Genomic DNA, 24,214 nt, shown 5'->3' with positions numbered 1-24,214 from the left:
ACAAGACAGAAGTACTGTTTTTGGGGGACAGGAGGCGGGCAGGTGTGGAGGATTCCCTGGTCCTGAATGGGGTAACTATACCCCTGAAGGACCAGGTGCGCAGCCTGGGAGTCATTTTGGACTCACAGCTGTCCATGGAGGCACAGGTCAAATCTGTATCCAGGGCAGCTGTTTACCAGCTCCATCTGGTACGTAGGCTGAGACCCTATCTGCCTGCGGACTGTCTCGCCAGAGTGGTGCATGCTCTGGTTATCTCCCGCTTGGACTACTGCAATGCGCTCTACGTGGGGCTACCTTTGAAGGTGACCCGGAAACTACAACTAATCCAGAATGCGGCAGCTAGACTGGTGACTGGGAGCAGCTGCCGAGACCATATAACACCGGTCTTGAAAGACCTACATTGGCTCCCAGTACGTTTCCGAGCACAATTCAAAGTGTTGGTGCTGACCTTTAAAGCCCTAAACGGCCTCGGTCCAGTATATCTGAAGGAGCGTCTCCTCCCCCATCGTTCTGCCCGGACACTGAGGTCCAGCTCCAAGGGCCTTCTGGCGGTTCCCTCACTGCGAGAAGCCAAGTTACAGGGAACCAGGCAGAGGGCCTTCTCGGTAGTGGCGCTCGCCCTGTGGAACGCCCTCCCATCAGATGTCAAAGCGATAAACATCTACCTGACATTCAGAAGACATCTGAAGGCAGCCTGTTCAGGGAAGTTTTTAATATATGATATTTTAGTGTATCTTTCATCTTTGTTGGAAGCCGCCCAGAGTGGCTGGGGAAACTCAGCCAGATGGGCGGGGTACAAATAATAATAATAATAATAATAATAATAATAATAATAATAATAATAATAATTATTATTATTATTATTATTATTATTATTATTATTATTATACAACCATGGGCTTGGCTGAAATGCCAATGATGGAAGAAGAAGAAGAAGAAGAAGAAGAAGAAGAAGAAGAAGAAGAAGAAGAAGAAGAAGAAGAAGAAGAAGAAGAAGGGGGAATGTTTTAGAAAGCTCTTCAGGACACCAATGAGGCAAGGCCTACCCTAAAGTGCAGGAGTCTGTCGTTGGAGGAGACAATTAACAAGCTGACCTTCATTCCTACTGTGTAGGAGGGGCAATCATGAAGGATGAAAAAATTATCCCCTCCACTTACCAGAAAAAAGGGATTTATGAATCAATATGATGATGATGATGATGATGATGATGATGATGATGATGAAACTGTACTGACTCCACCAAGGGTTGTATTTTTAAATTCAATGCATCATCAACTCTAAACTGCAAGAAATAGTTTCTTAAGAGCTAGCAAACAAGGAACAGTAGATAATTTTTCCTAGTTCTCTCAGAATGACTATGGGAAAATTCACAGGGACAACTCTAAATATAAAAGCCTTAAGATATGTTTTGGCACCTCAGATACACTCCTTGGTATAATTACCACTATCTCTGTATTGCTATTAATTGTGCAACTGCAATAATTATAAGATAACTTACATGCCTTTTTGAATCTCAAAAATAAAAATGCCCTCGTGGAACATAATTTTCTAAAACAGTTTATACAAGAAACAAAAAGTTGTCTTTATGAAAGGCAAGATTTTAATTGTACAATTTTTTAAAAAATAAGAATTGCTAGGATCAAAAGATTATAAATTTAATTGTCACAGATTAAAAGCCCCTACAGTTTAGTATGTGTTAGTAGATCCATTTCAACATTTGCTGTTCAAAGATCTAAATAATTTGTGTGTCCGTGACATTCATTTGACTTTGTACTTAAAGATCCGAAAATCAAGATTATTTATTGCCAATTCTTAAAACCAATACATTTTAACCCTTTTGTAAGGAGGCTATTGGAACAGCCTCAGTATGACCAAGGTAGAATAGAGAGGGACTATTACTTCCCTTGATTGGGACACTATACTTCTTTTCAAGCAGTCTAGAATAGCATTAGTGGGGGGGGGGTTAGTTTTTTGTTTTGCTGCTGCAGCAGCACACTGGGCACTCATGTTAAGCTTGTGGTTTACTAAGATCCCCTATATTCTTTTCACATGTACTACTGGCAATCCAGGTGTTCCCCATCATATATTTTGGAGCTGGTTCTTCTTGCCTAAGTGTAGAACCTTACATTTGTCCCAACTGAAATTCATTTTGTTAGTTTGGACCCAGTTCTCTAAACTGTTAAGGTAATCCTGAATTCCAATTCTGTCTTCTACAGCATTAGCTAGTTTGGTGTCATCCCAGTTTGGTGTCACCTGCAAATTTGATGAGCATCCCCTCAACACCTTCATCCAAGTAAATAATAAAGACACTGAACAACAGTGGGCCCAGGAGAGAACCCTGCAGCACTCCACTTGTCACTTTTTTCAGGGATGACAAGAAACCATTAGTGAGTACTCTTTGGGTTCGGTCAACCTGCTACAAATCCACCTAACAGTTACCTTGTCCAACCCACATTTTACCAGCTTCTTAGAAAGGATATAATGGGGGACTTTGTCAGAAGCCTTACTGAAATCAAGAAATACTACATCCACAGCATTCCCCTGATCCACCAGGTTTGTAACTCTATCAAAAAAGAAAATGAGATTCGTCTGGCATGATTTGTTTTTGAGAAACCCATGCTGGGTATTAGTAATCATAGCATCTTTTTCTAAGTGCTCACAGACTGATTGTTGAATTATCTGTTCTAGGACCTTTCCTGATACTGACGTGAAGCTGAGTGGTTGGTAGTTACCTGGGTCCTCTTTTTTCCCCTTTCGAAGATGGGAAACAACATTTCCCCACCTCCAGTCTCCAGGAATTCTCATCAGGCCCTGGAGATGTGAATTCATTTAAAGCAGCTAGGTGTTCCCTTAACACCTCTTTCCCTATGTTTGGGCTGCAGCTCCCTCCTTGCATCATTTATTCTGTTGGGCACTGCTTTCCTTCAGAGTGAAAACAGAGGCAAAATAGGCGTTCAGCAGTTCTGCCTTCTCCCTGTCACCCAATAGCATTTCTCCCTCATCTCCATGCAAGGGATCTACTGCTTGCTTGTTCTTCCTCTTGCTTCAAACATAGTCAAAGAAACCTTTTTAATTATCTTAACCTCCCTTGCAAGCCTGAGTTCATTCAGAGATTTGGCCCTCCTTACCTTCTCCCTGCAGCTGTTAACATCTCTTTATGATTTCTCCTTTCTTCCATTTATTATATATGCACTGCTTACATCTCAGATCATCCGTAAGCTCCTTATGCAGCCACACCAGTTTCTTTAGGTGCCTCCCACTTTTTTTTCTTGCTGGAACTGTCTACCATTGTGCCTTCAATATTTCAGCCTTTTGAAAGTCCAGAGTGCATGTCCAACTTCACTCAGCTTTCCCTTGCCTGTGGTGTTTACCTCTCCTACAATTTTTACCCATATACTGCAAGTAACCCAGGGATTCAGAGTGCAGTGTCATCAATATGCAGATGACACCTTACTCTCTCTCTCTCCATTCCATCTGAAACAGGGGAGACATATCCATTTCATCTGGCTTCTGGGTTCCTGTTCATTATGACTTCTGTTTGGCTATTTCGTAATTGAACTGCAAATTGGATAATTTTGTAATTTTACAGTTGGTGTTTTTTGTATTTTAAAACCAAGGGATACTTTGTAATTAATTTCACTGAAATATAACACACACAGACACCATTTTTGTGCTTTCCCAGTATTTCTATAGTATCTACCAATATTCAGGGTTATTAAACACACACACTCACTCTCACACAGAGAGCGTAAAAAATAGTTCAGGAAAAGTGAAAAGAACCACACTTTGCAAATATGGAAAAACAGTAAGTCTCAAGACAGAAAACAATGGAACTATTAAGACTGTTTGAAACTTTACAACTATCTGTATTGTCAACAAGATGCATTCCAAATTAATGCCCAACACCCTAAAGCCATCAAGCCTGAACATTAAAGCTCATCAGCGTGCAGAAGAATGAAAATTCACAGATGAGGCAAATAATGTTGCAGCTGAGACTGACAGACAAGAAAGCAGAAAGATAAACATAACAGATGGAGATTACTTAAATATTTAATTTTTTCCTTAAGCTGTGATTTTTTTTAAAAAAATGTTTGAAGTAGCAAAAGAACATTTCAAAACATAAGCTGTAAATATAGATTACAAGATACAAGTCAAACCTGCTTTGCTTCTATTTACCATGATACAGCAGACTAAAAAAAATGTCAATCTGCTCAAAATCACTTTAAAATTTTGTTATTTTCTTCTTGTCTTCAGAATGTTAGTTTTGCCTGTAATTAGTTCCTTTTTCAGGAGTTAGAAGATTTTTAATCAATTAGTGTCTTTCCTGGGGCAATTTATTAGGAAACAAAAGTTGAAAAACACAATAATCACTTTCCAATAAACACATTAACAATTTTTTTTAAAAAAACTTTATTGCATTATGAAGTATATGTACTTCATCAGTTCATATTGGCAGATTTACAAAACGCAACTCTGGTAATCTAGGAATCATTTATATTACTGCAAAAAGAGGTTTAAAAAAGGAAGAGCAATTTATGATTACTATTTTTTTAAAAAAAACCAATAAATAAAGCACAATTTTACTTCATAAGGAAGAAGGGGCACCCTTCTGACTAAACTAACATGCAGCATATATATATATGTTACTTTGTGACACAATTATCTCAGTTTTCTGTTCCGCTGTTCCCAAAATGCAACGAACTCCAGATGTGATCTGTGGTTAATCAATCTCACTTTAACGGGTACATCCCTAGCAGTACATCTTAAATCATTTATTTCATTGGGATTCATGCCACAGTAACTCTTTGACAGGACTATTGTGGGGCTGCCTTTGACAACTTCTTGGAAACAAAATACAGGTGCTAGATTACTGATTGGGACTGTTCCCAAGCACACTTCAACATGCTGGTTGTTACCCTTTGAAACCCTAAACAGCTTGCGGCCTGGCTACTTGACTCTCCCTCTAAATGACTGAAAATGTCCCAAGCATTAAACCATCAATTTTGGTCTTGGTCAGCATTTGGATGGATGACCACCTGAGAACCATGTGAATGCCACTTCATGTTCCACGATGGAAGAAAAGCAGGATATACATGAAAGTAAATCAAAAAATGTTATTTCACCCCTACACACATAAGCCTGCCTAAACCCTCTCACATTCTTCTTTTGAGTCTCTCTGCTAGTTGAGGGACTTCTCAGTTGAGTCCCTCTTGGATATTGAATGCCCTCTTCAGAGAAGCTTGCCTGGAATTAACTTTAATGTCTTTTCAACACCAGCCCAAGACTTTAATTACCTGGGCATTCTGTTATGTTTTTATAGGTTTTAGAACTGTTTTATAATGTCACTAGGTTTTTGTGACTTTTAATTTTATTAAATTTATTAAAACTCTGTTTTATGAAGTACAGCTGGCTCATCTTCTGTGAAAGAATATAAGCAGAAGGAAGGAGGTGATGCGCTAAGCAGCAACCTGTACTAATGGGAAATAACTACCAAATGAACTTACTTTTCTAGAAATGCAGGAAAAGGTGGCAAGAGATATCAAAGAGACAAAGATTACAACTTCCACAAGAGGCTGAGCTTACTGGAACAGAAGCCAAATACATGATAATGCAACATGTGAATAAAGCTACTGTCAGGGAACTGACATCGGAGCCGAGTGGAGAGGCAAGGCTCCCTAATGATGCCGGAGAGGGAACCAGCAAGGAGAGAGAGAGAGCTTCCGCTGGGGAAGGAAACCAAGGTGACACCAGGAAGAAAGGAGGGGCTGAGAGTACTTTGGAGGGGAGGCTCCGAGACTCTTCCAGTGAGGTCAGTGAGGAAAGTGCAGGACCACCCCTTGGTACACCCATTCTGCGCAGAAGGCTTCCGCGCAGAGAAGCGAGGAGGAGATTATCTGTTAAGGAATTCTTATGTTGGAGGAAGTTTAGGAAACGCCCACTGACGGATTCTGCCAGTGATTGAGACAGTCGCGTTTTTAGGGCTGTCAAACCGGGAAAAGGTCCAGCTACGTAACCAGCTCGGAGCAGTTTGGAATTTACGCACAAGCAACCCCAATTCCCATTACAGCTACAGATCAGATAAAGCTGGAATATAGCTACTCCAGCACTAGCATTTAAGCAACAAGTTTAATACAGAACATTTGAAAAATGTTACAGAAAGGTCATACTGACACCTGACTGTTCTGGAGTCAGATATTTAGAAAGCTTCCTTCCCCAACTGCAAAGGATTCACGGTAAAAGAAGAACTTTTCAGTAGAGAAGTGCTCATACATTTATTTTATTTTTATTTATTTGGGGACACAGCCTAGACACAAGAGAGACATAGCTTAGATGGTTATATAAGCATGTTAGCCCTATTGCTGGGATGCAATCCAGTGGTCCCTGGAAGGGCATTCCAGGGCCAGAGGATAAATCAGATTTGCCACCTGATGTTGAAGACAGAGATTTAATGTTGGAAAGGCCAATCCAATGTCAGAGACTCCTTCACCAACACCTCAACCCAACCAACCTTCTACCTATTCGTATAAAAATAACAATAAAGATGATAATGATATAACTGTTCTCATTGGCCCAGTTATTATCAATTTATGCTGCCAAAGGCAGAGTGAAACAAAAATGAGTGACAATGACAAAACTGTCCAGTGTGCATGTTATTTACAGCCCCATACTTATGTAAGTGGGTACAGTCTTGGAGCCTAAGAACTTAATAGGAGTAGATAAAACTGCACTACTAAACTCACAACCATCATGAGTGCTAGTTGCAAGAAAGACCCAAAAAGGGAAATATTTAACAGGGAAAGCATGCAAAAATATATAGGGATGCAAAGGGATGCAAGGCCCGCTTCCAAGAATAAATAAACAATATTCTTATTTAGTTGCAAAGTAATATGGTTTAGTGCTCTGATTTTCGTCATCATTTAAGGAAATATGACGTGTCAATTGGAAACTTTATTAAAACTGATGATTCCAAATGACATTTTTCTGATTTAAATTAATGATTTAATTTTAAGTTGATCTACCCTGTCTAGACATAAATCCCATTTATTTCAGTGAAACTATGAGTTCCACCTAGAACCCTCTTTCAGTTAGGGATGATCACTTTCAAGGTGGGTTGGGGCACAAACGTCCTTCAGTGCTGCCCCCATTTCAGCTGATACCCACTTCTAGGGGTGCCAACCTGAACAAACTATTGGGGAGGGGAGGTAAGTCCCGCCCCGCATAATCGATCACAAGATGCAGTGTGCACACACCATTTGAACGGCAATGCCCATCCACTTTGGGGGGCCCTGGTCCCCTCAAATATTTTACTGGGAGGAGCCAAAGGGACCTTGGCCCCTATAAACTGGCTCCTATGCCCACTACTAAAGGGCCTTGAATGTTACCTGGGGCAGGAAAAGGATCCGTTTCCTAAATCTTACAGGAAAGGGCTGCCCCTCTGGGATACAACCTTTTATGTATCCCAAAACCAGCACAGAATAAAGGTATTACCTATCCTGGAGGACAAAGGGCAACAAATCTCTTCAGCCTAATCCCACCACCGACATTCAAGTGACGTCTACTCCAACTTTGGCACCTTTCGTTCTTGCTGCTATCTAAGAGTGAATTGTGTCTCATTCGAAGATAAATTACCTCATTAAAATACTATTTTCTTAATATGCCATTTTTATTTTTCTCTTTTCTCCCTAGTAATCATTGTAAAGGGCACTACATTTATTGCCAATTTTTAAATGAAATTTCGATCTTAAAAGAGTCCTCACGGGTGGGTGGGTGTTGCTATTACCCTAACTGTTATATTGCAGAAATGTAATCTAAGGAGTTTATATATAATAAAAAAATACTAATTAGACACCTCACTGAGACACCTATCTATTCACATTCTCAAATCTGGCATTTGATCATGCTAGTAACAACCTGTCCCCTTTAACTACTGGACTATTTGTTACCCTGTGTCCAGTGCCTAAGAGCTTGTTAATTACCCAAACTCTCTTTCTGTAGGTCTTGTTAATTACCCGTCTCCTGTCTCAAAGGACCTTGTTAATAACTTCCACAATCCCTCTAAAGAGGGCCTAACAACACATTAAAATTAAAGATGCTTTTCTTTTAGCACCTGTCAAGTGCTGTAAATTGAGAAATTTTCACATCAGTGTATTAGCCTACTGTAGCGTAGCTTTAAAAAACAAACATTTTTTTTACGGAAATGTTGCACATAGTGCTGGCTATTTTATGGGAAGTTTGTATATTAAGTTGACATTTGTCCTCTGGTATGCTCACTGTACAAGACTGCCATGACAGAGAGCTGCAGATTAACCCCTTGAAAGCCAGTGCAATGAATGATTGCAATTAGACTAATGAAAGCAAATGCAAACTTTCAAAGATGTGGATTGGGCTTAAAAACAACATAACCCTCTTACCACCAAATGCTAACAGGTAGGAGCTACCAGAGCCTAACACAGACTGGTCATTAACATACAACCTTGTCACCACTGGTGACTAGAAATTGCCTGCTGCCCAAGGTAACTAGGCAATAATTCAGATGCTCTGATGTAGCACCCATTTTTAAAATTCTCAACCTGTGGTTCCCCAGCTGTTGTTGTTGAACTACAACTCCCATCACCCCTAGCTAGCAAGGCCAGAGCTCAGGGATGATGGGAGTTGTAGTCCAACAACATCTGGGGACCCACAGGTTGAGAACTGCTGCTAGCAGCATGGGGGGGGGGTCAGTCCAACATTTTGTAGGTTGCAAATCCACGCAAGAAGCTTCTTCCTAAAGCTTTTGCAAAGGCCTTTGCTCTTTGAATTCTTTTTGTGCCCCAGCAAGACCTAGTAAATTATGACAAAGATTCAGTCAGCTGAATTGTTCATGTTCTCAAAATATAATCCATTTTTTAAAAATTTAGGCTCCAGGCAAATGCATCTTTTTCACCCAGGGCCTTTGGATCTTAATTTTCTGCTTACCTATCAGTAGGGTGAGCTTAGATCTGTTTTTAATGTACATTTTGTAAATCACTTTTAATTTCATTTGGGGGGGCAACTAAATATAATAATTAATAATCATAGATAGATAAAGTGTGGAACACATCTACTTTTTACTACTTTGAGTAGCATAAGAAAGACAGTATGACCATTCAGATCTAATTCCAAAACCATGCTTTAATGCTAGCCAGCTCACAAGCTTTGTGTGCATTACAACCTTCTCTATTACACACTGTAATAGCAAACTACAGTTTGCTGTGCAAGAGAAATCAGAGCACACATGTGTGAAAGTGAGAGTGACCAAAACATGGGTCAGTATTACATCTCTAGTCTGTTCCTCTAAAAAGGTCCACCCTACAAAGGAGGGAGCATTTCAAGGACAATAAGAGGTTTTTCTTGTTTAGATTTAATTGACTTAAATCCTGCATTCTTAGCCCTGAGCCTTTTTAAGTAGCTAAAAATGTTAAATAATTATTTTAAAAAAACACAGTATAAAAAGTTACAATGCAACCTTTTTTAAACTAAACAAAACAAGCCGGTTATTCAATAAAACAGAACTCAAACAATGCAGCCAAAATGCTTTCCTGAATAAAGTTTGTGTAAATCTTTTTTTAAAAAAACAACAACTGTGCAATGAATCAGGCAGGCTAGCTTCTCTGGGTGGAAAGCACACTGCAAAATGTGCTTGATCTCTCAGGCACTGTCCAAAACTTTGATAATAAGGATACACTGAACAGGATCTCATTATTTTAAGGCGGATTTGGGGGCATATTCCTTTAGTGCTCAGAGAATTCTATCTAATCAGTTAAGGGTAGAATTGGCATTTGCATGCTGAGCTATGCAAGGCTGTTACTGGGGGAAGGAAAGGATAGAGCTTCCTACACAACAGCTGAGTGAGCTCCTTTATAGCACAGCAGTAGCCATCTGGGGTTAAATATTACTTTTGAAATATACGTCTAGAAGAAAAAAAATGATAACCTTGATGAATATTTTTTTTAAAGGTTTGCCCAAACTCTGTTTTCATTTTTATAAAACTGACTCCAAGACATCATATCTCAAATACAGTAAAGCTTACCTAGAAGATGGCAGCACTTTTGTTGGCTTGAAGCTTGTTGTAAAGGGATTAGTTGAATCAAAATCAAAACTGTCCTGATGATTTTCGCCGAGTGCACTAGGTGATTTCAAATCAGCAGAAGCATCTGATCCTCCATTGCTAAGTCTGTCAGACCGCTTACTATCTTTTTTCCCAGTCACTCTTTCAAAGAGACTAACCTTCTCCTTTTTCTCTTTCTTAATGTCTTTTTTTATTTCAGCAGGTTTTGAAAACAGACCTACGTTTTGGTCCCATGACATGGGGCTTTCTTCAAATGGATTCTTCTGCCTTGGCAGGGTGGCAAACTTCTGAGGCAACGAAGCACTCACATTTTTAAAAGGGTCATTTTGTGCTCCAAAAGCTGAGTCGCTGTCATCAACTGTGCTGTCTGGCTGACTCACTTTAGTTGTATCTGCACTTAACGTCCGTCTGTGCGGAGATTTTACGTTTCCTGCAAATCATTTAGTCATTAGTATACAAGAGACATCACATCATATTTGGCAATACCCACACAAAAGCTTGCATAACTGCATTTAGAACAGGAAGGGGAACCTGTGGCCCTTTGGGTATTGCTGGACTACAACTCCCATCATCTTTGACCCGGCTGGCTGAGATTTCCCATCCCCATTTCTGAATGTATTCAATTGATCATTATTACAATAACCAGTCAAACTGTTGTTGATTTTTAAAAAAAGGGGAGGGGCATGATCCACCCAAACACAGGGATGTCCAAGTCCCATTTGATTTAGTAAGAGATTTGGGCACATACTTGGTACTTGGTATGAAATAATGTTTCTGTATTAAAGATTTATTGTAACATTCTATATGCACTACAAAAGGTTCTGGAAGGCTGTCATGGTTTAAAAGAAAAGTGGATATTATTGACTCAAGTTTTTTATAAAATGGCAAAACAATGTTGTTATTATTATTAATTTCCTACACTTCCTTCAAGGAACATAGGAAAAAGTAGAGAAAATAGAAAACACAGGCTGGATCAAGATCTTCCTGAGGCATTGACGGTTGAGTGGGAATTTGAATCCAGGACTCCTCGATCCTGGCTTGACACTCTAACTTGTGTTTTGTTTTGTTTTTAAGATTTTTAAGTTTTCAAAAAATTATATAAAAACAAAACAAAACAATAATACAAACAGACAAAATTAAAAACAAGTATAATTTCAATCCCTTTTTTTCTTATAATTTACTTCCCCGACTTCCTCGTACCTCCCCTTTCTGTATTCCAATTTCTAATTTATTAATTCAGCAAATCCTTTCCCTTAATTTTCATTTAATTTTTAGCTTTTCTTTTCTTTTTACTTATCCATTACAGCTGAGAACCACGTAATTTCTAAACCAACGTCATTCTAACATTCATTAATTTTACAATGTTTCTTAAGATAGTCCTTAAATTTCTTCCAATCTTCTTCTGCTGTCTCTCTCCCCTGGTCTCGGATTCTGCCAGTCATTTCTGCCAGTCCCATATAGTCTATCACCTTCATCTGCCATTCTTCCAAGGTGGGTAGGTCTTGTGTCTTCCAATACTTTGCGATGAGTATTCTTGCTGCTGTTGTAGCATACATAAAGAATGTTCTATCCTTCTTTGACACCAGTTGGCCGACAATACCCAAGAGAAAGGCCTCTGGTTTCTTCAGAAAGGTATATTTAAATACCTTTTTCAGTTCATTATATATCATTTCCCAGAACGCCTTAATCTTTGGGCACGTCCACCAAAGGTGAAAGAATGTACCTTCATTTTCTTTACATTCCCAACATTTATTATCAGGCAAGTGGTAAATTTTTGCAAGCTTGACTGGGGTCATGTACCACCTATAAATCATTTCCATAATGTTCTCTCTTAGGGCATTACATGCCGTAAATTTCATACTAACTTATGGTTGGGGAACCTCTGGCCCAGCACTTCTCCCCATTTATTACTATTATTATTTATTAGACTTATATACCACCCTTCATTAGGGCTGCCGGTGGCACTGTGGGTTAAACCACAAAGCCTAGGACTTGCCGATCACAAGGTCGGTGGTTTGAATCCCCGCAACGGGGTGAGCTCCAGCTGCTCGGTCTCTGCTGCTGCCAACCTAGCAGTTTGAAAGCACATCAAAAGTGCAAGTAGATAAATAGATACCTCTCCAGCGGGAAGGTAAACAGCATTTCCATGCACTGCTCTGGTTTGCCAGAAGCGGCTTAGTCATGCTAGCCACATGACCCGCAAGCTGTACGCCGGCTCCCTCGGTCAATAAAACGAGATGAGCACCGCAACCCCAGAGTTGGCCATGACTGGACCTAATGGTCAGGGGTCCCTTTACCTTTACCTTTCACCACTCTTCATTATAAGATATCAGAATGGTTCACAAGAGTAAGAATAAGGTAAGAGCACAAACAAACAGTTAAAAGAAAGAAACCAAACCACACTCACCTCCCCCTCCCCTGACATCATGTCAGGTGTGAAGAAGGTGGTGATGTGGCTAAAAAGGAACAATCAGGAGCTTAAAGTGAGCTCCCAATTTTTCCACTGAGGGAGCAAGACACGACAACACGATTAGCCGATGGGTGTGGTAAGTATACCATGCGCCAATAGCACCAAGCAATTTGCACTGAAACTCCTGCTAAAAAAGAATGGGGAAGTTCCATTTCAGCAGTGGTTTCAACACAAAATGTTTGGTGCTACTGGAGGAGCAAAGCCTCTTGTGCTGTGGTTACCCAAAAACACAAACAACCCATTGGATTATGAGCGCTTGGGAAGCTCTGCACAACAAACTTTGGGAGTGGAACTAATCACATGGCATCATAATGACAGCTACACTGCCTGCCTAAAGATGGACTCTGGGGATGGGGGGGGGGGTCAGATAAGGATCTGATCCACCAGGCTAAAAAAAAGATTCCTTACCTCTGTGTTCCAACCACTACGCTACACTTGATATATGTACAATTAGTTTCAGTATCTACTTTATGTTTACTATGCTATGAAATCAGAGGACAATATTATAACAAACTCCTAAGACTCAATGAACCACCAGATAAAATATGCAAAGTGGGCCAAATGGTCAACACAGTATTATAATCTAGTGCTGCACTGGTCCAACAAGCTAACTTATATCTCATCAACAGAATGTAACTTTAATTGGGAACAGACAACGTGAAAAATTAACAATTCTGATGTACAGAGCTCTAAGGTTTCTTGATTTCCCCAAGCTTTTCAGTCACTAATCTTGTTGTATCTCAGCTGGTTCCTTTTAATGTTTTGATACTGCCAGTAATTATTGTTTTATTGTATTTCTATTTTGTGTTTTATTGTATTGTTCTTTGACGGTATTTTATTTACCAGCCTGAACATTTTTAACTGAACGGCACGCTGCAGCTTGAGTGGGTCCTGGAATTATTTATCTCTCAAGCGTTCCTAAAAACATCACCCACCTGTCAGCTGTTTCCAGAAACCTTTGCACCTAATATTTGGTGATAAGCTGCTTGAACAGGATTGCTGCTGGTACATTACTGATGTGCCCCATTTGCCTTTACCTTACAGTGTAGTCAATATATACTGCTCTGTGAGCTTTTGCAACCACACATTTCTATAAAGTAAGAGCAAAAAGATAACAGGCTGGAAGCAACGAGCAAGAGTCTGTCGAAGTTTCTTACATCAAACAGCATCAACAATTTTCACTTACCACTTTCATCCGCAGAACCAACAGACTCAAGCTGACGTCTGAAGAGGTATGCATTGGCAACTGTGCCCGATTTAATTTTTTCCGAAGTCACCTGGGGCCCAGTTAAATCGGACATTGAATGAGCTGAAGATAGTCGCTGAGGTCCCAACAGGAAAGGCTTTTTTGGTTTAGATTTTAACTGTATTTCACCAAGGGAAGTTACAGTGTTAGTTTCTGGCATGTGACTGCTTGGAATGATTGCAGAGGATGTATCCAAAAATGTTCCATCAGTCTTCCGACCCTTCATTTTGTCCTTTAGTTTAGCAAATGGAGATTTAGTTTTGTCCTTCATTGAAAGGTCAAACATGCTTGCTGTCATATTGTTCCTCATAAACTGAATATTGACCTTTATTTCTCCTCTGTCTTTAGTTCTCTTTCCTTGTTTGGACTCCAGGCTAAACCACCTTCAAGATAAGATAACAACACACTGTAAGTTGTATAACATTGTATCAAAAAAAGTTTATTTAAACTGCTGCTTTTTTGATCTCCCTTTAATCCTATCAGATAAATCATGTAATTGTTAAGAACAAATAATCCAAGAAATAAAAATTGCCTGCAACCAGAGATTTGGGCTGGTGTTTTAAATATATGTATTTCATAATAAGAAAAGCTGCCTTAAATCAGGGCAGATCACCTGTCTACCTAGCCCAGTAAGGTCAATGCTGCCTGGCAGCAAGTTCATCGCATTACCTATATAGATATGGGTAAATGCTCTATAAAGAGCATTTGCATTACCTAGTACTTGATCGTTTTTTAACTGGAGATGCCTGGGACTGAAACCAGGACCTTCTGCATGAAAAGCATGAGATCTACCATTCAGCCTCCTGCAAAATTCAGTTAAAATGATGCCCATGTAGACGAATACAGAAAACAAAAATTCACTTGTCCAGAGCCATGTATTTGGAAAGCTACAAAAAAAAAATTAAGATGACTTCTTCTTTAAAACAAACAACCAAATAAACCACCCTATGATACAATTTGATGAAATGTTACTTTATGAACAAAATTTTTTTTCAAATAAACACTGCAGTTGTAAAAGGCCCATAAGAAAATAACTTAATCTGTAATGTGAAAATCAAAAGTGATTAAGACTAATGTATTTTCCATTATGCTTTCTTCAATGCAACACATAAATGATAGTATCAATGTTCAATTTAGGAAACGATCCTTAAACTAGCCAAAGGCCAGCTGAGGGACTGTAGGAAGTGATGTCAAGTGCTGCTTTGCTAATGGAGACGGAAGTCTTGCAGCGCTGGAGTCCCGCTCCCCACGCACCCATGGAAAGCTCAGCAGGCGCAGATGTTCTGCTGCACCAAATGCCAAAACTGGGCTTGTCAGGAGTGGGCAAGAATCCACCGGATCCTTTGTGAGTAGTTCTTTCCCTGACATCCCCCCAAAGAGAAGCCTTCAAATAGACCAGCCCGAGAGATGGAACAGTATATTCCCTCCCACTGACTACAGTTTGCGGGATGGGGAGAGAAAAAATAACGGGGCAAAAAAGATAATGAAAATCATCCTGCACCTCCATCCCTGCCGGAGTCAATTGGCAGGGCTCAGGAAGTAGCGGTGGCTCTGCCACAGAATCTCACCCCAAAGAATTGCCAAATTTGTTCTGCCTGATGCTTACAGATATTTAAGAGTTTCCCCAAATACAGGGATTAGAAAATATATCAAAATGCCCTCAAAAGTACAGTAGTTCAATGCTTTTGTTTACTCCTGCTGTGATACTGATCCAAACCAAATACAAAATGCTTTCCAGTGAGAAATGCCAACCGGGTATAATATGAACCAGGCTGTGCCACTTACTATTCAAATGAGATATCTTATCTCTTAGATTGCTGCAAAAAAATAATAATAATAAATTCAATTCTTTTTGGGAACGGACTGAATGAGACATCACCCCGATCACCTAACAAAAGTGGTACAGCCTTATTCATTCCTTAACTCTCTTGACAAGAAGAATGAGAAGAATGAGTTCGCCCAAGCCCTGCAGCAGGTTACGATTTCTCCCCAGGAAGTAACTAGCAAATAGGCCTTACGCCAGCACATATTGCCATGCTCAACTTCTAATCATGAAAGAGGCAATATGAATAGATCGGGTATAACAAAACTAGGACTGTAAATAAAGCCTTGAAGACCACCACCTGCTTCAAATCTCAACTAGCCGTTCCAATAACCCCTTACTCCTTTTCTTTAAAAAGCTAATGATTTTTCACACTCATGAAAGGGAGAGCCATTCTGGAATAAAAATATTTATGTGCTAAGCTATATTAGCTATTGTTTTAGTTTCTTATATCTTGTGCCAGAATGAAGATATTAAAATATACGACAGAGGCCCTCTCATAACACCACTGCTTCAGGAAACTTTGCTGCCTTTATTTTTAAAGGCATATGTTTGTTTTAAGGTGCAACCACCAGCAACTTAGAAAGTGTTACGTGCAGCAGGCTATTAGTTTGTGGCTTAGTACGTGGTTAAAGTCACTATGGGCTGGCATACACACTTCTCTCTGTTAAAAGAAAGAAAGCCCTGCATGTTGCATGCGCTGAAGCTTTCGTAGAAATTCTAGATCAGCTGGTAGCCTTCATTTTTCTTACAAGAAAAAACGCACATGGGGGAATTGCTGACAAGGTTCAGCATTGTGCAGAATATTAAATATCTTTTTTTGTAATACTCTAGTGACTCTGAAGTCTGTCTCTTGGAGAACCATATGTACAGCTGTGTTGGAAGGAGGAAGCTATTAAATATATTAAAAACTGGAAATATTACCAATAAAGACACTTCATCAAATATGTGGATCTCATTTACCCACAAACTAAGCAATGTTCAGGTTACATCAACTTTAAAAAGTCACTTTGGATATAAGGCTCTGGGTCTGCTAAATGCATCTGAAAGCAAAAAACCACTATTTAATAAAATTTGTATTTATCATCAGTTTTGAAAGAAATCAAAATTATATTGTTAGGTATCAACTTTTGTTTTAAAACTATGCGGTCACAGATGTGTGTCCTTAATTTTAATTTAAATAACTGAAATTTTACTCTGTATTTCCATAATTGTTTTTTTTTTCCAGGCAACACACACACAATTCAGCCATATACCATTTGAAAAAGCAATAGGCTACCTGCCTCCCAGTTGTGCTGGCAAGTTTCTAAACATTACAGTGATAACATTTCCCTAATTTTTCCACCCCTGAACAAAGAGCATCTTCCATCTCTGCAGTTCATTCCTGATAGTAATGTCACAATATTATGTTGTCCTATCTCACAGTTCTGAAATCACTACATACAGAATATTCAATTTCAGTAGTACCTTACTGAAGCTATAGTTCTTGTAAACAGCAATATGCAGACTGAAAATGGATATGGATACAGTCATACCTCGGGTTACGAACACTGCAGGTTGCGCGTTTACGGGTTGCGGACCGTGCCAAACCCGGAAGTACCAGAACAGGTTACTTCTGGGTTTTGGCGCTCGCGCATGCGCAGAAGACCAAATCACGTCATGTGCCTGCGCAGACGCAGCGCTGCGGGTTGCAAACATGCCTCCCGCACGGATCATGTTCGCAACCCGAGGTATAACTTGTATAGGTAGATTTCTGGGCCAACTCATAGCCCTTTCCATGTTACAAAAGTCAGTACTGGACATTCCAAATAGCAGTTAAAAACAACACAATCTCGCCCCTATTTTCAATGCTACAGCAAGAGTATTCCTGATCTTGAGTTAGTAACTCTAAAGCCCATATGCTGAAGTTCCTAAAATATGCATAGTCATGGGTCAAGATTGCACTGCCATACACACTCCAGAGCCCAGGATTTCACATTTGCCTAGGAAGCTTACTCAAGCAGAGTCTCAAACATATAGATCAGAACTGTGCAAACTGTACACCACAATATCAAGCAATATGCATTGAGGTTTGGGTCAACAGACACTGGCTTCTCTGTGTACATGTGTACACACGTACACATGGCTTCTATGTGTTCTATGTGTACATCTTACACAAATGTAAAAGCCAATATGCAAGAAGCAGAAGTTTGTGGCTAATATTTTGTCCCAACACAACAAACGGGAGACATGGCCTTACTGAAAAGAGAACAGGCTGCTTTTTCATTCTTTCCCCCCTCTATCTCTTTTCGTCTATTTTGTATGCTATGTGCACTTCAGCACTAGAAAGTGGAACTTCTTGGATGGGCACTGCATAAGAAGGTGACAAGTAGCCTTCCTGGGTTTTCATTATGCTTGAAATTGCAGGTGGGGGAGGAAGTGTATGATTGTAGTACCATGAGGAGTATTCAGCCACCAAGAGCAAATAATAATTTGAAAACACTTTATTAAAGGTATTTCTTAATGGCACACTCATTAAGGCAAGAAATGGGAAAACAGCTTGTGAATGGTTTCAAATGATTGCACAGATACTAGCCAAGAGATACTCCTAATACTGATGCAATCGTGGAACAAACAGAACTCCAAACTGCAATGTGGGGAGTACAGCGGTAGGCAGAGGTGCATCACCTTTCTCCAACAACAAAATATTGTTTATTGCTTAGCAAAAGCAATTTCTCTTTAATAAATGCACTTATTGGTGTAAAAGAATAAAAGGCATGCAGATGCTTCTGCAACTACAAGTAACAATTTCACATTTATTTTGTAATAAACACTTAACTGAAACAGTACTATGACTAATGCAGTGTGTACGCTTAGGCATAAATCTTAAATTCACACAGGATCATAGAACTGTAGATAGGAAGGCATCATAAGGGTCACCTAGTCTAACCCAGAAAATGCAGGAATCTCAACTAAAGCCTACATAACAGATGGCCATCCAACCTCTGCTTAAAAGCCTCCAATGAAGGAGAGAGTCCATCATCTCCAGAAGGAGGGTGTCCAAGGTGAGGGCATAGAATGAATTTTGTAGCTCCAGAGACACAGCATGGCCCCTGACGGTCCTGCTCTCTTGTGTCACGCTCCTCCAGGGGTTCATCTCCTGAATCACTTTCCCGCCTGCCACTAGATAGCACTGCCTCAGAGTAAGTTCCATTGAACTCAATGGAATCTACTTTCAAATGCAAGTGCATAGGGAATATACAGAAGTTTTTATATATTTCTAGCCCACTTTTCCTCCAAGAAGCTCAAGTGTCAAGGTGGGAGTCAGGAACCGGTCAGCAATAAAGCACAAGGTGTCAATGAAGTTAATTTTTTACTCAAGGAAACAAAACAGCTCAGGCCTATTGAGCACAGCAACTCTTCCCAGCAGGTCTTGCCCCAATGGGGGAATTGCAACTGAAGGTCCACAGCTCCCTAAGTCTCCTCCTCTCCTAGGTCCTTCCTAAGCAATCTGAGACACTAATGTCTAGTCTGTCTCTGTTCCACCCTCTTCATACCTTTGTGGGTTCTGAGAGACCAGCAGGGAGGGGACCTGATCACAGTCAAGCTTTACTTGTCAGTTTATTTCAACATGTTTATAAAATGTAGGGTTGCCATATTTCAAAAAGTGAAAATCCAGGCACAAAAGTTATTGAGCATTGTTGGCAGAGTTGTTGAACTTTTTGTGTGTGTGTGTGCAAGATTTCAAAAGAAGCAGCAGCTTTAAAGCTGTTTTTAAGGAAATTCGACAAAATCTACACTTCCGACGTGGGTTGCCACATATATGTTTGGATACTGATTCTGCTAGCCAAATCCCAGCAATGTCCAGGAAATTCTGGATGTTTGGCAACCCTAATATAATGGATCTAGTGATGTTGCAATCAGTGAATCACTTCCCTGTAATGAATTAATTTGCATTTCAGAAACATTTCTGTTTGACTGACTACAAACGACATTTCATTATTTCTTCATCATGTCATTCCATTAGTCTTCCATTAACCATTTTTAGCAGTGATCTGTGAATAAGAAACTATTTAATGATCATTTTACCTTATTTTATCTTAGACTTTGAAGTGGTGGACATTTCAACCAGACATTCTATTTTGACATGGTGTCAAAATTTGAACAGTAAATATTATGAAACCTTTATGGTTCTGTTGCAATGCTCAAGGCCCAGAACTCTATCCTACAACGAACAGCATTGCAGTCAAGAGTCTTAGACACAATTCACTGCCTATTAAATAATAAATTATATATATAGGCTGTTTTGTAACATGTAACACATGAATGAGGGAGATGTTAAACACATGACAGCATTATGGGGACAGATATGTAATAGCAACAGTTAAGTGCAAAAAACCAACTCTGAATTAGTTAAGACTTCCAAGTTTGGAATCAAGGGTTAACTAGGAAAACTAGTATCTGATGAAGTGTGCATGCGCACGAAAGCTCATACCAATAACAAACTTAGTTGGTCTCTAAGGTGCTACTGGAAGGATTTTTTTTATTTTGTTTTGACTACGGCAGACCAACACGGCTACCTACCTGTAACTAGGAAAACTAGTTATTATGAGATGTTATACCATCCCAATAAACCAAAAGCTGTATGACCCACACAAGTAGATACCACACGCTCATATTGTGTCTGCCATTATAAATTACAATACCAAAGGCTTCATTGGGAACAAACTGATTATTGTCCTAAGGGATAATGTAAAAGAGCACAGTACTGTACTGAAGCATGTAACGGTTCAGACATTCATGTGTTATGGAATAACAGAAGAACAACCAAACTTATGAGTGAAAGAACAGAAGACAGAGTGAACCTACAAAACAGAGTAGGCCAAAATGGTGTACAGTATTTTTAAAATAAACCATTTCTTTCAAATGGCTATTCCCCAAATAGCAAACTTCATAGTATGGAGGTATACCCGTGGGATTTTCTTTCTTCTGTATTTCAGATTAGCATTTTGGTTTCATCCAAAGTGAAACTCCTGCACAGCTTGTTCTGTAACATCCAAATTCCTTCTGTTGACAGGCTAGCAATCCTCAGCCCCCAATTGGCTGATGAGACCCTACCTACCATTTGGGAATAATTACTATGTATGACCACACATCAGTAATGAAGTGTGTGTATATAAATTTCAAAATCAGGAAAGGCTAGGTGCCCACGGGTAAGCACAAAATGATAATACAGTCATATACCTATTAATACTGCTCTGCATATAAACTGGTTTTTGGAGCATGTGGGTAAACCTTAAAGCAAAACAAGTTCCCAGCATATATAGGAAAATAACACTTACTCAGTTTTCCTTCTTAGCTTGTCCTCAAAGATATCATTCAGGTTTATCGCCACTTGTCCCAGAAACTTATCTAGCCCAACAAGTGACCTGTGCATCACTATCAGGCAGAGGACGTATTTCTCAGGATTCCCTTCCATCAGCAATCCGGGCAACTCAAAGGAGGCCTCTTCTTTCCATACAGGATCCAGGGTCTTCTCTGCCACGGAAGTGGAGTATTTCTCCTTTCCCAACTGTATGATTGTGTATGTATCATTAGTGCCACTTTTGCCCTTCGGCTTCAGGTCTCTGGCCTGCAGGACTGTGACCTGCACATGAGTTGGGAACCACTTCTGGGCTTGCTCAGCCAGCATACTGTCGACCACGGTGACCCTTAAGCAGCAACAGCGACACAGGTAACCTGTTCTACAGGCAGGTACACTTAATACTAAGGCAGCTCACTTTAGGCTGACAGACCTTTGAGGACATACAGAAACAAGGGTCTCAACTGCTCCTTGGTCAGCTTCCTAACAACAAGTGGGGCAAGATTGTAGCTTCGATTATGCCCTCAGTATTCATTTGCACTGCCCCCCCCCCCTCTTTCTAGCATCAGCCCTGTTTCCCTGCACAGGACACAGCTTATATCTTAAGCCCACTCCTCTGACTCTGGCGAGCGGGATTTCCACCTGCTACCCCCTTTGCTTTTTAAAAAGTGGCGGGGTGGAGGAGAGGGTAGAAAGCAGCACTGCAGGATTTAAAGAAGCAGGGAGAAAGTCCCCAGGGGGAACTTCTCCCTCCCTCCCTCCCTCGCAAACACCCTCTGCGCTTCCCCCACAGCCTCGAGGATGAACCCAACGCCCTAGATATGGGGCGGGGAAACCCCAAGAGAGCGGCATTTAAAAACAACCATTGGGAGGTGGCCAAAGGGGGCTCCTGCTGAGGGAAACCTGCGCCCGCCCGGGAGAGGCTGCGCCAGGCCTGTCTCGCTGCTTCCCCTTGCGGTTCTCTAATGCCTCCCCCCCCCCTCACTGAAGCAGCTGGGGGAGCCTAGCCGGGGCAGAGGGAGAGGCAAAGCCGCCGCTTCCCGCCCACGGAGGCGTCGCTTGGGGCGAAGCAGCGGCGCGTCCTACCGCGGGAGCGAGAGGGAGAGACGCCCCGCCGGCCCCTCAGCGTTGCCCGGCCGCCTCCCCTGGGCAGTGGCTGCGAGGCCGCCGGGCCGAAGCCGCCACTTCCGCCTTCCCCATTGTTGCCTTGAGCCGGCGCCGCTGAGTGGGAGAGGACGAGCAGCAGCAGCAGCAGCGCCGCCTCTTTCCCTGGGCGGTCAGAGGGCGGAGGGCAGGGTTCACGCCGCCGCCGCCGCCGCGCCTCTCCTCGCTACTCCCGCTTTGCCATGCCCAGATCGCAGCTGCCTCCGCGCACTGGGGTGGGGGTGCTTTTATTTATTTATTCTCTCCCCCCCCCAAAAAAAATATATATCCTTTCCCAAGGCATACAGAGGAAGGAGGACGGGGCTCCTCGGCAAGCGGAGCATTCCCCGCAAGGCACCGGTGCGCCGAGATTGGGTGCGCGCAGCTGAGCATCCTTTGTAGGACATCTCTCTCGCTGCGCGCGTCTGGCGTGGCGTTTAAAGTCAGTGCTCCCCCCAGGACTGAGAGATCGGTCTTGCCTCTCTATGTACCCAGAGCGGGGTCTTCTTAACACCGCCGTCGGATGGTGGGGCAGACGCGGGAAGCCTCCCGATGGGTGCTTATAGTCCTTTCGAGCCGATCGGTTTTGTACTTTTATGCCGCTATCCCGCGACCAGCTGCGTTCCCAAAGCGGCTTACTACACAGCAGACATCCCAGAACAGCAAAACGGAGAATGTTGGAAATAGCAGGTGTACAAAAGGCAGAACATGTCGGTAGTTTCGAAATAACTTGAAATTTAGCAAGCACAGAATGCTAATCGTGCTAGCACAGGACTCACACAATTTTGAGCTTTGATTTGCACAAAATCAACCCTGGTGGTTGAAGTCAATGGGTGATAGTTAAAGCTAGTCATGATGGGAATAGGTCCACTGAAACTAATTGTCTTAAAAGACCATTGATTTCTACTAGTCTACATTGTGTGTGAACAGATTTGTTTTAACACTCATTATTCAGTATGTTAAAACCATGACCTGTTTTCTGCCACAATAGAGCTGGGCTGTATTCTGCTAAATTTTACTCAGAGTGGATCCACTGAAATTAACATGACATAAGTTAGATCCTTTAATTTCAGTGCATCTGCCCCGAGTAAAACTTTGTTAATTATCTCCTTCAGTGCCAAAGAAACTCCTACTCAATTGCCCATAGATTAAATATTACATTTTTATGGGTCATGATGGCCTGAGAAACTACAGTGAAAATGAGAGCCAAACCTGAACTGAAAGGTGGAAAAACTCCAAAGAGGAATTGTAGGGAATGGGCATGATTGATATGCAGTGGAATGACCACAAGAACAATGAAGTAAAAGATCCCCCAAAGTAGGAAAACAGCAAAAAGCAGAACGATTCTCAGCATACCGGAAAAAGTGGAATTAATGAACTGTACTGTTCTGAAGAGGGACGCAGGTGGCGCTGTGGGTTAAAGCCTCAGCGCCTAGGACTTGCCGATCGAAAGGTCGGCGGTTCGAATCCCTGCGGCAGGGTGCGCTCCCGCTGCTCGGTCCCAGCGCCTGCCAACCTAGCAGTTCGAAAGCACCCTCTAGGTGCAAGTAGATAAATAGGGACCGCTTACCAGCGGGAAGGTAAACGGCGTTTCCGTGTGCGGCTCTGGCTCGCCAGAGCAGCGATGTCACGCTGGCCACGTGACCCGGAAGTGTCTCCGGACAGCGCTGGCCCCTGGCCTCTTGAGTGAGATGGGCGCACAACCCCAGAGTCTGTCAAGACTGGCCCGTACGGGCAGGGGTACCTTTACCTTTACCTTACTGTTCTGAAGCAGAATTATAGTGCCACAATAATTCCGCAAATGGAATAACAGCAATTAAGAATGGTAAATTCAGAGGAAAAACTAGTTTTAGTGTATTATAATTCCCCAAAATATGCAAGTCCACGAGTTTTAATGATAGTAGCATTTGTACCATATTATAGTTGCTGCATACTCCTTTCTGTCTGCCTTGCTCAGCACCTGAAAAAAGGAGATTCAAGCTGAGCTCCAAAACTTTGAATGATTGGTACTGTGTATTACAGGGATTATTCTGGTATAAAAGTGCTGCTAGGAGTGAGATGTTGGTGGCATAATCTTAACTTCTTAACATTAGGCACAGAAACAG

At 41.2% G+C, this 24,214-nt stretch overlaps 1 protein-coding gene across 1 annotated transcript in view; it reads right to left on the bottom strand.

The window, feature by feature from the left end:
• Positions 1–22,579, bottom strand: part of RAB11FIP2 (RAB11 family interacting protein 2) — a 34,519-nt gene extending 11,940 nt beyond the window's left edge. The window contains exons 1-3 of the mRNA XM_083741418.1: positions 20,947–22,579; positions 13,744–14,186; positions 10,049–10,517 (exon numbers count right to left, since the gene is read on the bottom strand). Of these exons, the coding sequence (XP_083597544.1) occupies positions 10,049–10,517; positions 13,744–14,186; positions 20,947–21,296 (1,262 nt within the window). The 5' untranslated portion in view covers positions 21,297–22,579. The remainder of the gene's footprint in view (positions 1–10,048; positions 10,518–13,743; positions 14,187–20,946) is intronic.
• Between the last annotated feature and the right edge of the window lie 1,635 nt (positions 22,580–24,214).

Source organism: Podarcis gaigeae (assembly GCF_964106915.1).
Source record: "Podarcis gaigeae genome assembly, chromosome: 5".
Classification (NCBI taxonomy): Eukaryota; Metazoa; Chordata; class Lepidosauria; order Squamata; family Lacertidae; genus Podarcis; species Podarcis gaigeae.
Note: the sequence above shows the minus strand (reverse complement) of the source record. Positions and strands in the feature narration are given on the sequence as shown.